Genomic DNA, 15635 nt, shown 5'->3' with positions numbered 1-15635 from the left:
AAGTCCAATGCCCCAGGTGGGGAATCCAGATTGTTGCACAGGTTCTCCCACAGGAGTGGGAGGTCTGAGACTCACATCAAACACCCTGACCCAGCAATCCTGCACCAGGAAGACGAGCCCCTAGAGGATTTGGCTTGAGTTTCAAGAGTACAAGAGGACTGGGGAAAACAGATTTCACTCTTACAGCACACAGGAAATCTCACACACTCTGGGGCCCAGGACAAAAGCAGCAATTTGACAGAAGCCTGGGTCAGACCTACCTGCTGCTCTTGGAGAGTCTGCAGAGATGCAGGAGACATGTATGGCTCACACTGGGGACACAGATGCTGGCAACAGGCAAGCCTAAGAGTGCCCTCTACCAAGTGGGATACTGGTGCTGACAGGTGCCATTGTGGAATCATCTCTCTAGCATATTAGCCCCAGAACCCAGCCCTGCCCTGGCCCAATATCTTGTAGGTACCAGTGCTGGCACGCTTCAGGGCTAGCTGCTAAGTGGGGAGGGATACAGCTCTACCTAGCACTAAACAGGCTGCCTTAAGACCCAAAGAGCCCACAGCAGCCTCTGGTCATGGACCAGCACACAAGCCCCAAACACAGCTCCTCCTACTAGTGGGTTGGCACCAGCCCCCAAATCTCCTGGGCCCCAGTTCTGCTCCCAGGAAGCCTGCTCTAGCTTCTAGGCCAGCCTCATCTACTCAGGGGTAGACATTAGACACAATAAAACCACAATCCCACAGCCTGTGGACTCAAGTCTTCTGGACTCAGCAGGCCAGACTCTGCCCAAAAACACCATCTAGGCAACAGCCCTGCCCACTAATAGGCCAGCACAAGTTTTGGAACACCCCGGACCCCTTACCAAACTGAGTCAGGAACCAGTCACCCCAACAACAATCTAATACCTAGGTCCTGGGTCTCCTGGGTCCAGGGACTCCTAGGTCCTGCAACCAGACTCCAGGACCTAGCTTTGCATGTCAGTAGTCCTTCACTAACTTCAGAATGTGGTTTCACCCACTAGTGGGCAGGCAACAGCTTTGGAGTTTTCTGGACCCTGTCTCTGCCCACCAGGGAGCCAGCACTAGCCCCAAGGCCCCCTGGGGTTCTGGAGTCAGCCACCATGTGACCCAGCCCCACCAACCAGAAGCCAGCAGCCTGTGTACAAGGCCTGACCTGGCAATCAACTGGGCTAGTGACCAATTAAGCCCACAAGACTACCCACATAGTCAGCCCACCACAACAGAAGGGCCCTGCAGCCCTCAGAGGGAAGACAGTTCAGATGATGAGAGGTGGTGTGCTGCTGGGATGCATAGGAGGCAACTTCTCCAAAGTCAGGAAACATAACTAACCTAACAGATACATAAGTTCTTATTTGTATAAAATAAAAATGTAGGCAAAATGTGGTGACAGAGGAAGATGTTCCAGATGAAGGAACAAGATAAAGCCCTAGAAGAAGAACTAAGTGAAGTGGAGTTAGGCAACCTAACTCAGGGTAGTGATCATAAAGATGATCAAAGAACTTGGGAGAAGAATGGATATGTAGAACAAGAAGTTACAAGTTTTTAGAGTTAGAAAATATAAAGAACCATCAAAAAGAGAATAACATAACAACTGAAATGAAAAATACACTAGAAAGAATCAATAGTTGATTAATGATACAGAGGAACAGATCAGCAAGCTAGAAGACAGCAGTAAGAAATCACGGATCATTTGATATTGAACAGAAAAAAGAAAATAGAAGGAAAAAAATAAGGACATCTTAAGAGACCTCTGGGACAACATCAAGCACACTAATATTCACATTACAGGGGTCACGAAAGAAGAAAAAAGAGAGAACAAAGCTGAGAACATATATATAAAGACATAATAGTCGAAAACTCACTAATCTGGGAAAGGAAACAGACATTCAAGTCCAGAAAGCATGGTGTCCCACCCCACACAGGAATAACCCAAAGGTGAACACACCAAGACATATTCTGTCATTAAAATGACAAAAAATAAAGATTAAAAGCATCAAGGGAAAAGCAACAAATAACATATAAGGGAACTTGTATAAGGCTATCCGCTGACATTTTAGCAGAAACCCTGTAGGTTGGAAGGGACTGGCACAATATACTTAGTGATAAAAGGACAGAACCTACAACCAAGAAAACTTTACCTGGCAAAGCTCTTACCCACATGTAATGGAGATATCAAAAGTTTAACAGATAAGAAAGAGGTAAAAGAATTCACTACCACCAAACCAGCTTTACAAGAATTGGTAAAGGTATTTCTCTAAGTGAAAAGGAAAAGGAGAGCTAGAAGCATGAACATTAAGAAACAATAAAACTCATCAGTAAAGGCAAACATACAGTAAATCTAGGAAATCACACACACAAAGCTAGTAGACAGGTTAAAAGACAAAAACAGTAAAATCATATACATCCACAATAAGCAGCTAAAGGATACACATGTATTTCAGAAGTAAAATATGATATAAATATAGTAATCATAACGGGAGGTGAGTACAAATGCAGGGCTAAAAAAGTGCATTTAAAATTAAGAGACCAGCAACTTAAAGCCATCATATACATGTACATAAAACTTCTATATAAAAACTTCATGGTAATCATAAACCAAAAATCTGTAATAGATACACACACAAAAAGGAAAAGGAATTCAAAAATAACACTAAAGATAGCCATCAAATCACGAGAATGAAAAAAAAAAAAAAAAAAAAAAAAAAAAAAAAGACCACAAACAACTAAAATAATGGCATGAAGTGAAGTGCTAGTTTCTCAGTCTTGTCTGACTCTGTGACTCCACGGACTGTAGCCAGCCATAACTGGCTGGCTGGCTCCTCTGTCCATGAAGTTCTCCAGGTAAGAATACTAGAGTAGGTAGTTGCTCCCTTCTCCAGGGGATCTTCCTGACCCAGGGATTGAACCTGGGTCTCCTGCATTGCAGGCAGATTCTTTACCACCTGAGCCACCAGGGAAATAATTACCTTAAATGTAAATAGACTAAATGCTCAATCAAGACACAGAGTGGCTGGGACTTCCCTTGTCCTGTGGTTGAGATTCTGTACTTCCAATGCAGGTGGCATAGGTTCAATCATTGATCAGGGGATTAAGATCCCACATGCTGCTAAGTATCCCACACACACCCCAGAAAAGAGTGGCTGAACAGATAAAAAAAAAACATGACCCATTTATATATTGCTTATAAAAGACTCACTTCTGATCTAAAGACACAGACGGACTGAGAGTGAGGCAATGTAAAAAGGTATTATTCTATGCAAATGATAATTTAAAAAATACTTAGGGAATAATACAGGGTGGCAATACTTATATCAGACAAAACTGACTTTACAATAAAGACTATTACAAGAGACAAAGAAGGACACTACATAATGATCAAAGGATCAATCCAAGAAGATGATATAACTGTAAATATATATGCACTCAACATAGGAGCACCTAAATACATAAAGCAAATAAGAACAAGTACAAGGGAAAAAAAATCGACAGGAACAGAGTAATAGTAGGAGACTTCAGCACCCCACTTACATCAATGGACAGATCATCCAGACAGAAAATCAATAAGTAAACTCTGTCCTTAAATGACACATCAGACCAAATGAACATTAGATATAAACAGAACATTCCATCCAAAAGCAACAGAATACAAATTTAAAGTGCATATGGAACATTCTCCAGGAGAGATCACATACTAAGCTGCAAAAGCAGCATAGGTAAATTTAAGAAAATTGACATCATATCAAGCATCTTTTCTGACTATAATGCTATGAAACTAGAAATCAACTACAAGTGAAAAAAAAAACTGAAAAAAACACAAAAGACATGGAGGATAAACAATATGCTACTAAATGACCAATGGATCATTGAAGAAATCAAAGAGGAAATTAAAAAATACCTAGAAACAAATGAAAACAAAAACATGATGATCCAAAACTCATGGGACACAGCTTAAACAGTTGTAAGAGGGAAGTTTAGTGATACAAGCTTACCTCAGAGAACAACAAAAATCTCAAATAAACAACATAACTTTAAACTTAAAGGAAAAGAAGAAAAAAAACAAAACACAAAATCAGTAGAAGGGAAGAAGTCACAGAGTTCAGAGCACAAATAAAAACAGAGACTAGAAAATAAAAGATCAATGAAACTAAAAGCTGGTGCTTTGAAAAGATAAATAAAATTGATAAACCCTTAGCCAGACTTACCAAGAAAAAAGGGGGAGAGAACTCAAATCAATAAAATCATAAATAAAAAAGGGAAGGTTACAACCAATACCTTAGAAATACAAAAGATCATAAAAGACTACCAGGAATAACCAAATGCTAACAAAATGGACAATCTATAAGAAATGGGAAATTTCTTAGAAAGTTACAATCTTCCAGAACTGAACCAGGAAGAAATACAAAATATGAATAGAATAATTACCATACTGAAACTGAATCAGCAATTTAAAAACTCCAATAAGTAAAAGCCCAGGCCCAGACGGCTTCAGTTAACTTCTACCAAATATTCAGAGAGGGGTTAACACCTATCCTTCTCAAACTATTTCAAAAAACAGGAGAGGAAGGAACACTTGCTAACTCTTTCTATGAGATCAGTATCACCCTGATACCAAAATAAAAGATATTACAATAAAAGAAAATTATAGGCCAATATCACTGATAAACATAGATTCTCAGCAAAATATCAGCCAACTGAATCCATAAGCACTTTAGAAAGATCATACCACCTTGATCAAACAGAATTTTACCAGGGATGCAAAGATGGTTCAATAACGACAAATCAAACAATGTGATGCACTATATTAGTAAAATGAAGAATAAAAATCATATGATCATCTATCTCAATACTGCAAAAATCTCTTATGACAAAGCTCAGCACACATTTATAAGTTTTCTCAACAAAATGGTTATAAAAGGCACATACTTCAACATAATAAATCCCATATAAAACAAACTGATAGCCAACATCACTATCAAGGGTGTAAAGCTGAAAGCGTTTCCTCTAAGATTAGGAACAAGACATGCATGCCCATTCCTGCCACATTTATTCAATATAGTATCAGAAATCCTAGCCACAATAATCAGAAAAGAAATAAAAATTACCCAAATTAGAAAGGCAGAAGTAAAACTGTCACTGTCTGCAGATAACATGATACTATATAGTACATCAAAAATCCTAAAGACGCCATTAGAAAACAACTAGAGCTCATCAATGAATTTGATCAAGTTGCAGGATACAAAATTAATATACAGAAATTGGTTATATTTCTACACACAAACAAGAAACAGAAGCTAAGGAAAAAATACCACTTATCATATCAAAAAGAGTAAAATACCAAGGAATAAACCTACCTAAGGAGGACAAAGACCTGTATGTGGCAAACTATAAGACATTGATGAATGGGGGAAAATATTTGCAAATAGTATGACCCACAGAGGTTAATATGCAAAATAAATAAACTCTTTACAACTCAACATCAAAACAACAACCTGATCAAAAAATGGGCAGAAGACCTGAATAGGTATTTCTCCAAAGAAGATATACAGATGGCCAATAGGCATATGAAAAGTTGCTCAACATTGCTAGCCATTTGAGAAATGCAAATCAAAACCACAATGTGCTATCACTCCACACCTGTCAAAATGGCTATCGCCAAAAACCACACAAATAGAGACTTTCCCTGGTGGTCCAGTGGTTAAGAATCCACCTGCCAGTGCAGGGGACACAGGTTCCATCTGGGACTATCCCACATGCTGTGGGATAGACACCGAAGCCCATGCACCCTAGGGCTCATGTTCCACAACAAGAGAAGCCATCATAAGGAGAAGCCCGTGCACTACAGCAAAGAGTAGGCCTTGCTTGTCACAACTGGAGAAAGCCCTCACAGAGCAATGGAGACCCAGTGTAGCCAAATAAATAAATATTTTTTAAAAAGCACACAAATAACAAACAGTGGTTAGGATGTGGAGAAAAGGGAACTCCCATACACCATTGGTAGGAATGCAAACTGGTGCAGCCACTGGGAAAAGAGTATGGAGGCATGTACCCCAGTATTCATAGCAGCATTATATATAATTGTCAAGATATGGAACCAACCTAAATGTCAATCGACAGATGAATGGATAAAAAAGATGTGATGTGTATACACATGCACAAATAGAATACTCTTTGTAACCCCCATCACTAGGCTTCTCCATCCATGAAATTCTCCAGGCAACAATACTGGAGTGGGTAGCCATTCCTATTTCCAGGAGATCTTCCTGACCCAGGAATCGAACCCAGTCTCCTGCAATGCAGGCAGATTCTTTACCATATGAGCCACCAGAGAAGCCCCAAAAGAATCAGTTCAGTTTAGTCACACAATCGTGTCTGATTCTTTGTGACCCTATGGACTGCAGCACGCCAGGCTTCCCTGTCCATCAGCAACTCCTGGAGTTTGCTCAAACTCATGTTCATTGAATTGGTGATGCTCTCCAACCATCTCATCCTCTGTTGTCCCCTTCTCCTTCCTTCAGTCCTTCCCAGCCATCAGGGTCTTTTCTAAGGAGTCAGTTCTTTGCATCAGGTGGCCAAAGTACTGGAGTTTCAGCTTCAGCACCAGTCCTTCCAATGAATATTCATGACTGATTTCCTTTAGGATTGGCTGGTTTGATCTCCTTGCAGTCTAAGGGACTGTGGAAGAGTTTTCTTCAGCACCACAGTTCAAAAGGATTGACTCTTCGGTGCTGTTTTCTTTATGGTCCAACTCTCACATCCATGCATGACTACTGGAAAAACCATAGCTTTGACTAGATGGACCTTTGTCAGCAACAATGTCTCTGCTTTTTAATATGCTGTTTGTCATAGCTCTTCTTCCAAGGAGCAAGTGTCCTTTAATATCATGGCTGTAGTCACCATCTGCAGTGATTCTGGAGCCCAAGAACATCAAGTCTGCCACTGTTTCCATTGTTTCCTGATCTATTTGCCATGAAGTGATGGACTGGATGCCATGATCTTCGTTTTTTGAATGTTGAGTTTTAAGCCAGCTTTTTCATTCTCTTTCACTTTCATCAAGAAGCTCTTCAGTTTCTCTTTGCTTTCTGCCATAAAGGTAGTGTCATCTACATATCTGAGGTTATTGATATTTCTCCCAGCAATCTTGATTCTCCTGGCAATCTTGAGTCCAACTTGTTTCATCCAGTCCAGCATTTCTCATGATGTATTCTGTATATAAGTTAATTAAGAAGGGTGACAATATACAGCCTTATTGTACTCCTTTCCCATTTAGGAACCAGTCCATTATTCCATGTCCAGTTCTAACTGTTGCTTCTTGACCTGCATACAGGTTTCCCAGGAGGCAGATAAGGTAGTCTGGTATTCCCATCCGTTTAAGAATTTTCCAGTTTGTTGTGACCCACACAGTCAAAGGCTTTAGCATAGTCAATAAAGCAAGAGTGGGTGTTTTTCTGGAATTCTCTTGCTTTTTTCTAAGCTCCAACAGATGTTGGCAATTTGCTGCTGCTGCTAAGTCACTTCAGTCGTGTCCAACTCTGTGTAACCCCATAGACAGCAGCTCACCAGGCTCCCCCGTCTCTGGGATTCTCCAGGCAAGAACACTGGAGTGGGTTGCCATTTCCTTCTCCAATGCATGAAAGTGAAAAGTGAAAGTGAAGTCGCTCAGTCGTATCTGACTCTTAGCGACCCCATGGACTGCAGCCTACCAGGCCCCTCCATCCATGGGATTTTCCAGGCAAGAGTACTGGAGTGGGGTGCCAGGCAATCTGAGTACTGCTCAGCAGTAAAAAATCAAATGCTACTCAGCAATAAAAAAAGAATGAAAATGCTATTTACAACACTGTGGATAGACTAGGAGACATGTTTAAATTCATAATGATACTAAAAAGCACTGTTTGGTCAACTTTAAAGGATGACAGAGAACTATTCAAAAAACATAAAGAAAGAGAAATAATCCATTCTTTTCTGTACCAACTATACCTCAGTAATTAAATAACTGAGAAGTGGACATTTTTAAAGTCAAAGCATTCCAGGTAATGAGACAATTTGAGTATAATCCGCAATCCCTAATAATGGATTTAGACAAGACTCATCAATGATGGCTACATCACAAAAGATAGACAACCCAGAAAGCTTTCTAACAGAAAGCACACAATACTGCCTGTGAAGTATTTTTGCTAAAAAATTAAACCTGAATTTACTGTTTTCTGGAAATACAGAGGACAGACAAATGTTAAACGATACCAAGGAGATAAAAGCAGCAAAAATAAGATTGTGAGAAACTCTGCAAAGGACCCAGTTTTTTCAAGAACTAAGTTAAAAGAAAAAAATAATGAGAAGAAATCTGTAGATTAGTAGATATTTAACAAAAATTTAAATTCCAATACATGGAGGTAATTTTGATTCTGATTCCAAAAATATATACAACATTTATGAGATGGAGAATTACTATTAATTTTTAAGGTATACTAATTGAATTTTGTATTAAAAAGTGTTCATAGTTTACAGATACATATCAAAGTATTTACAGATGAATGTCTGATATCTATTCTAATATAATCTATCTTTGGGAGGTATATATGGAATGAGATTGCCATGCTTTAATAAGCTGGTGTGATGGGTGCTACTTTCTATTTTTGTATCTCTGAAAATTTCCATAATAAGCAAAGAAGACATTGTGAAATTGTGTTTCAGTGTAGGTCACTTCCCTATAAGAAATCTTTCATGAACTCCCTCTGCCTACCAAACTGAGAACATCTTCTAGATTCATCTCTCAACATCTTCCATCCTGTGTTCTAAATTCTAGACTCAAACACTGTTAACATTATCCTTCTAATCTTCGCTTTATCATTTCCAAGTGGAATGCACTCTCTTTAATTTCAGCCTTCTAAATTTTACCCATCCTTCAATGTTTGCCTCAGATAACAGAACCTTAGAGCTAAAAAGAGGACCTTAACTTAGATGCAATTAGTTTAATGGGTTTTGAGCAACTTTAGAAGTAGAGGTTTAGAAGTCTAGCTTTACTTTTCCCAACTGAACATTTAAAACAAATGAATTTTACAGAAAATTTTCTTTCTGTATTGAAGAATAGCTTAACCCTGATCCTGCTGCATAAATGTATTTCATAATTATCAACTTTTCAATATAAATCTTTGACAAATATCTGCCACAAATATTTTATTGTGCTTATAAATTAAATACTGTGCTCAGAATGCTTATAAACTAAATGTTACTTATGATTTATGTTAGAAAAGAAGCTTGCTTTTCTTCAAACAAAACATTTTGTACAACCCAATACATATTACAGAGAAAAAACAATAAGCATTTCCACTTTTGATGAACCCTGAAGCCCTGTCAAGCTTCCATCCCTGAACAAAGAATAACAACCACTAGAACCAATTTCATCCTTGCAAAGAAAAAAACCTGAGCTACAAAAGATTAAATAATCTACAACTGTCAGAGTCATAATAGCCAATGTTGGGTTTCACATCTGTATCCTACCCTTTCTGCTAAATGACTGCCTTCTACTAAACGTCATCTCCTTTATTCTTTATCTAGCTTATCCCTCTTGAGATACAATCTTTCTCCACTTCAAAATACCATATATAAATTAAGTAGACATAATGTACAGAGACACTCAGTGACAACTTGTTGAAGAAATCAGTAGTCCTTACTGGATCCTGTCTGTAAAATAGCTGGGTATATGTTTTACCTAACCCTTAAAATTAAACATTTTTCTTGAGGAAATAAATTGTCTAACATGATCTTTCACTATTTAGGCAAATGTTACCCATTTTGTGCTTTTCCTAATTTAGACAAAAGCAAAATATCCACAGATGTGAAGAGCCAAGAAAAGATGAAACATACTGTATATTCACAGGAAATTTACTATCAAAGAGAGGTTAAAGTAATAGAAATTAAGGCTGTAAATTAGCTGTGGAAGGAATCAACCAAGACAAGAAACTGAGAAGACTTAATAAGGAAATATCAATTCAGAAAAAAACACTAAATATCATCTATTTGATGGAAATTAAACTTATTATTAATAATAGTATATGTATGCTGACATGAAATTGCTCATATTTGATCGTTTTTTACCTACCCTCTCCCCTGAAATGGCAATTTCACATGATTCAATCTATTAATAAATACAGAATCCAGTCTACTGAAAGACATGTATGTCTTTCCATCCAGGATGACTTCAATGTTCATCAACTAAGCTCTATTATACTTTTAGAATAGACAAAAAACAAACCCCAAAACTAAAAAACAACAAGAAGCCCTACATTAATCTTATCAGAAATTATAATAGTTCATCTTGGCTAGAGTTGGAGTGAGACCTAGTAGTTTGATAAAGATCCAAGCTAAGGGGAACAAAGTCTTGAGAGTCAATGTTTAATCCATCTGTGATTTAATCTAAGGAAGAGATTTTAAGAAAACAAACTCAATTTCACTAAAGATATATATCCTAACCAAGAGTAACTAAACTTTCTCTTTTAATCTAGCTATATAAACAAATACAAATATAAAGCTAAACAATATTTTATTGACCTATTATTAGAAATTCTTACTAATCTAAATTATAAAGAATAACATTTGAATGGATCTTACAGAAGACCTGAAAATAGGTAATCTTAAAACATTTATAATAATCCTTTACTAATCAGAATAATTTATCAAAGTACTCCCTAACATGGTTAACATTTCTCTGAATTTTTATGTTCAATTTGATTTCATAAATTTCTCTGACATGAGAAATGATGTTTTAATTACTATTTTTTACTATGATTATTGGCAAATATTAGACATTCAAGTGTCTGTTGCTTTAATCAACAAATGAGTAAGAATTATTATTTGTATTCTTGGATTCCAATTTTTAATTAAAAAAATTTTTGAGTGAGACACCAGGACACAGTGAATATCTTTGCTGAACAAGTGACTTTAAAGTACAAAAATTAAAAGAAATTTTCTTTTAAATTACAAAATGGTAATGGCTTTGTAATGTCTATAAAAAATACAAAATAGCTACATAATGAAGCAGGTAATTATTAAAAAAAAGTTCAAATGTTTCAACGTAAATTGACATAAATATTTACCAATTTTTAGCAATCTCTGAACACTGCTATAGCAAGACTGATTTTGAAAGCTGAAAACCACCAATATTTAGTAGTCAAAGCACACACAAAAAAGATTTTTAATATGACAATGGATTGCTTAATTCACATACTAAATTGCTCTATACAGGGAGATTTCACAATCCAGGAGCCATAGCCATGTTGCTGTAAGTAGGATTTCAACAAAGTTTTAGCTTCTTGATAGGATCCAGACATACGCTACAGAAAGAAAAAATAGTAAATTACAGAATATAGGCAGAATTTGGCTTATGAAAAGAAATTAATTAGCCTTAATCATCTTTCTTTAGTTTGACATTATAAACATTATGAAAAATCTTTCTGAATTTCCATTTTCTTCAGTATTGTTTCTGAAACTAAAAATTCTCCTTCTCAACACTCCTAAGAGATAATTTTCCTTCTTTTTTAATATTTGCAATTAAAAGAGTAATGATACTCATTACAGAAAACTTGAAAAAGAATATACAAAGAAGTAAAAAAAACTCGCTTATAATTCCCAAACTATAGATAACTAGAATATTTTGGCTTATTTCCTTTTACTTTTTAAATAAACATACTGATAAACTTTAAAAAAGAAAAACCAGCTTTATTTAGGTAAAATTTGTATACCATAAATTCACCCACTGGTAAATTCACCCATTGGTAAGTGTTCAGTTTGATGTATTTTTATGAAATTGATATAGGTGTGCAACCATCACAGTCCAGTTTTAAAATAATTTCATTACATGTAAAAAGTTCCACTGTGCTCATATACAGTCAATCTGTACTTCTAAGCCCCAGTCTCAGGCAATCATGAATCTACTTTCTGTCTCCAGAATTTTGCTTTTCGTAGAAATTTCATAGAAAGTGATTAACATAGCATGTACTCTTCTGTGTCAGGTTTCTTTAAATTATCATACCATTTTCGGATTCATTCCTGTTGTCTGATGTATCAGTTTGTTCTTTACTGCTGATTGGTATTCCATCAAATTGATATATCACATTGCTTATGCAGTCACCAGCTGATGAACATTTGTGTTGTTTCCAGGGCTTGGCTACTATAAATAATGATGCTGTAAACATTTATGTACCAGTCTTTGGTGGATATAAGTTTTTGCTTCTCATATAAATATCAGTGGGAGTGCTGGATCACATGCAAAGTATACAAAACAAACTGCCAAACTGTTTTCCAAAGTATTTTAAAACCTTTTACATTCCCATCAGCAGTGAAAGAGGTTTCTAGTTTCTCCGCAACAACATGCAGTACAGCCAGACTTTTGGATTTTAGTAGGTGTGAAGTGGTATCTCACTGTGGTTTGGTTTTGCATTTCTCTAATGACTAATCAGGATGAACACCTTTATATGTGTATTAGCCATTCACATATATTCTTGACCACTTGGAAAAGTTGAGTGGTTTGTCCACTTGATGATTTGTAAGAGTTCTTTATTCTAGATCCAAGACCTTTGTCAAATGTATGATTTTAAGTATTTTGTTCCATTCTGTGGCTTACGTTTTCATTTTCTTAATGATGACTTTTGAAATGCAAGTTTTAAATTCTGGACTCCATCCATTTTTTCTTTTATGGATTATATGTTTGATGCCATATCTAAGAAAAATTTGCCTAACGCAGGAAGACAAATTTTGTTGTTGTTGTTGTTCAGTTGCTAAGTTGTGTCCGACTCTTTGCAACCCCATGGACAGCAGCACGCCAGGCTCCTCTGTCCTTTACTACCTTCCAAAGTTTGTCCAAACTTATGTCCATTGAGTCAGTGATGCCATCTAACCATTTCATCCTCTGCTGCTCCCTTCTCCTTTTGCTGTGAATCTTTCCCAGCATCAGAGTCTTTTCCAATGAGTTGGTTCTTCACATCAGGTGGCCAAAGTTTTGGAGCTTCAGCATCAGCCCATCTAATGAATATTCAGGGTTGATTTCCTTTAGGATTGACTGTTTTGATCTTGCTCTCCAAGGGACTTTCAAAAGTCTTCTCCAGCACCACAATTCAAAAGCATTAATTCTTCGATGCCTACCCTTCTTTATGGTCCAACTCTCCTAGCTGTACATGACTACTACATGTACATGTAGTTTGTACATTGTTTATACATGTATAAACCATACCTTTGACTATATGGACCTCTGTTGGCAAAGTGACATCTCTGCTTTTTAACACACTGTCTAGGTTTGTCATAGCTTGCCTTCCATGGAGCAAGTGACTTTTAAGTTCATGGTTGCAGTCATTTTGGAGTAATTTTAGAGCCCAAGAAAATAAAATATTTTCCCACATTTTCTTTGCAAGTTGTATAGTTTTTAGCTCTCTTAGTTCTATGATCCATTTTGAGGTTTTTGTATAACTGATATAAGTCTAGGTTAATTTGTTCTCAAATACTCAACCGTTCTATTACCATTTGTTGAAAAGACTGTCCTCTCTCCCACTAAATTCCCTTGACACTTTTGCACAAAATCAATTGATTGTAAGTGTGTGGGTTTATCTCTGGTCTCTTACTCTGTTTATTGATCTTTATGTCTATTTCTAAATCAATACATTTTCTTGATTACTGTGGCTTTATGTTAAATTGTGGAAACTAGGTAGGGTAACTCTATGATTTTGCTTCCTTTTTAAAAAATTTTTTGGTTCTATGTCCTTTGGGTTTATATATAAATTCTATAATCAGCTTGTCAACTTCTATACAAAAGCTTACTGAGATTTTGATAAGAGCTTGCCTTGAATCAACAGATTATTTAGGAGAGAACTGACATTCTAAAAATAGAGTTTTCCAATCTATGAAATGGTACATTTCTCCATTTATTTAGGTCTTTACAAGTTTCTCTCAGCAATGTTTCATTATTTTTCATGTACAGGTCTTAAAGTTCTTTTGTTAAATTTATTCCTAATTTTTTTACACACTGTTACGGATAAAACTATTTTTTCCAGTCTAATTTTAGAATGTTCATTCTTAACATATAGATATACAATTTATTCTTCCATGTTGTTCTTATACTGCGTGTTAAATTCACACATGATATAGCTGTTTGTTTTTGGTCGATTCCATAGGATATTTTATATACAAGATTATTTAGGAATAAGGACAGTTTTTCTACTTCCTTTCCAGTTTGGATGCCTTTTCTTTCTTTCTCTTGCCTTACTGCATTGGCTAGAACCTACAGATCAATGCTGACTAGAAGTGGTGAGAGCAAAGGGAAAGAGTATTCAGCCTTCAGCACTGTCATGTAAACTGCAGATTTTCACTGATGCCCTTTATCTAGTAGAGGAAGTTCTATTTCTTATTTATTCAGTGTTTCTACTGTGAATAGGTGTTAAATTTTGTCAAATGCATTATGTACGTCTATTGAGATAAACAAACAGGTTTTGAACTTAAAAATATTCACGTAATATATCAAATGATTTTCTGGTGTTAAATCACCCTTGCATTCCTGGAATAAACCTCCTTTGTATATAATCCTTTCTGTATGTTGCTGGATTTGGTTTGTCAATATCTTATAAAGAATTTTTACATTTATGTTCCTAAGAGATTCTGATTTATAGTTTTCACTTCTTATAATGTTTCTGCCCACTTCTGGTATCAGGGTTTTTAATACTGCCTTATAAAATGAGTTGGGAAGCACTCGCTGCTTCTTTAATATTTTTTGTATGATTTATGTTAATTTTTGCTTTTACATTTGATAAAATTCACAAGTGAATTCATAACTGCACTTTCACTTTTCTTTAAAGAATTTTAATTAATAATTTAATCTCTTTATATTAGTTCAATTTATATGTTCTCTTAGTTAAGTTTTGTAATTTGTCTTTCTAGGAATGTGCTCATTTCATTTAACTTGTCTAATTTGTTGACAAAAGTTGTTTGTAATATTTCCTTATAATTTTTTTTTAGCTCTTTGGGCTCTTCAGTGATGACCCTTCTTTCCTTCAAGATTTTGATCATTTGTGCTCTTATTTCTCAGTCTAAAGGATTATCAACTGTGCTGATTTTTCTCAATGAACCAACTTTTGAGTTCACTGATTTTTCTGTATGTTTTCCTTTTCTGTTTTACCTAATTTCCAACCTATCCTATTATTATTTCATCTCTTTTTAAAATACTTAACACTTCATGAATTTGCATGTCATCCTTGCACAGGGGCCATGTATGTTGTTAGTCTTCTCTGTATCGTTTCAATTTTAGTATATGTGCTGCCAAAGCAAGCACTCTTAAAATACACTCTTCTTCTAACTTCTTTAGGTGGAAGCTTAAATAACTGATTTTTATGGTTCTCTTCCTAATATAAGCACTTAAGGCTATGTATTTCTAAATACTTCTTATATTCTCTAAATTTTAATTTTTATCCTTGTTGATTTCTAATTTAACTGTACAGTAGTTACAGCATACGTTTTATGATTTCAACACTTTTAAACTTATTGGGACTTGCTTTACGGCCTACATGGTCTGTAGTGGAGAATGCTCCATGTGTATTTGAAAAGAAGGTATATTCTGCTGTTGTGCAGAAAATAGTGTTTGGTTTG

The 15635-nt window shown here is 35.9% G+C and overlaps 1 protein-coding gene and 1 pseudogene across 4 annotated transcripts in view; both read right to left on the bottom strand.

The window, feature by feature from the left end:
• Nucleotides 1–15635, bottom strand: part of ADAD1 (adenosine deaminase domain containing 1) — a 78166-nt gene that overhangs the window by 15873 nt on the left and 46658 nt on the right. For 3 of the 4 annotated variants that reach the window (XM_006078953.3, XM_044930398.1, XM_044930397.1), the window contains one exon: nucleotides 10871–11341. In XM_006078953.3, the coding sequence (XP_006079015.1) occupies nucleotides 11228–11341 (114 nt within the window). In that variant the 3' untranslated portion in view covers nucleotides 10871–11227. Of the gene's footprint in view, nucleotides 1–10870; nucleotides 11342–15635 lie in introns of those variants that run through there. The other variant, XM_025268019.2, reaches the window with a different exon arrangement.
• LOC112580042 lies at nucleotides 15208–15321 on the bottom strand (annotated as a pseudogene).

The sequence above is a fragment of the Bubalus bubalis genome, chromosome 17 (assembly GCF_019923935.1).
Source record: "Bubalus bubalis isolate 160015118507 breed Murrah chromosome 17, NDDB_SH_1, whole genome shotgun sequence".
NCBI classification, from domain to species: Eukaryota; Metazoa; Chordata; class Mammalia; order Artiodactyla; family Bovidae; genus Bubalus; species Bubalus bubalis.
Note: the sequence above shows the minus strand (reverse complement) of the source record. Positions and strands in the feature narration are given on the sequence as shown.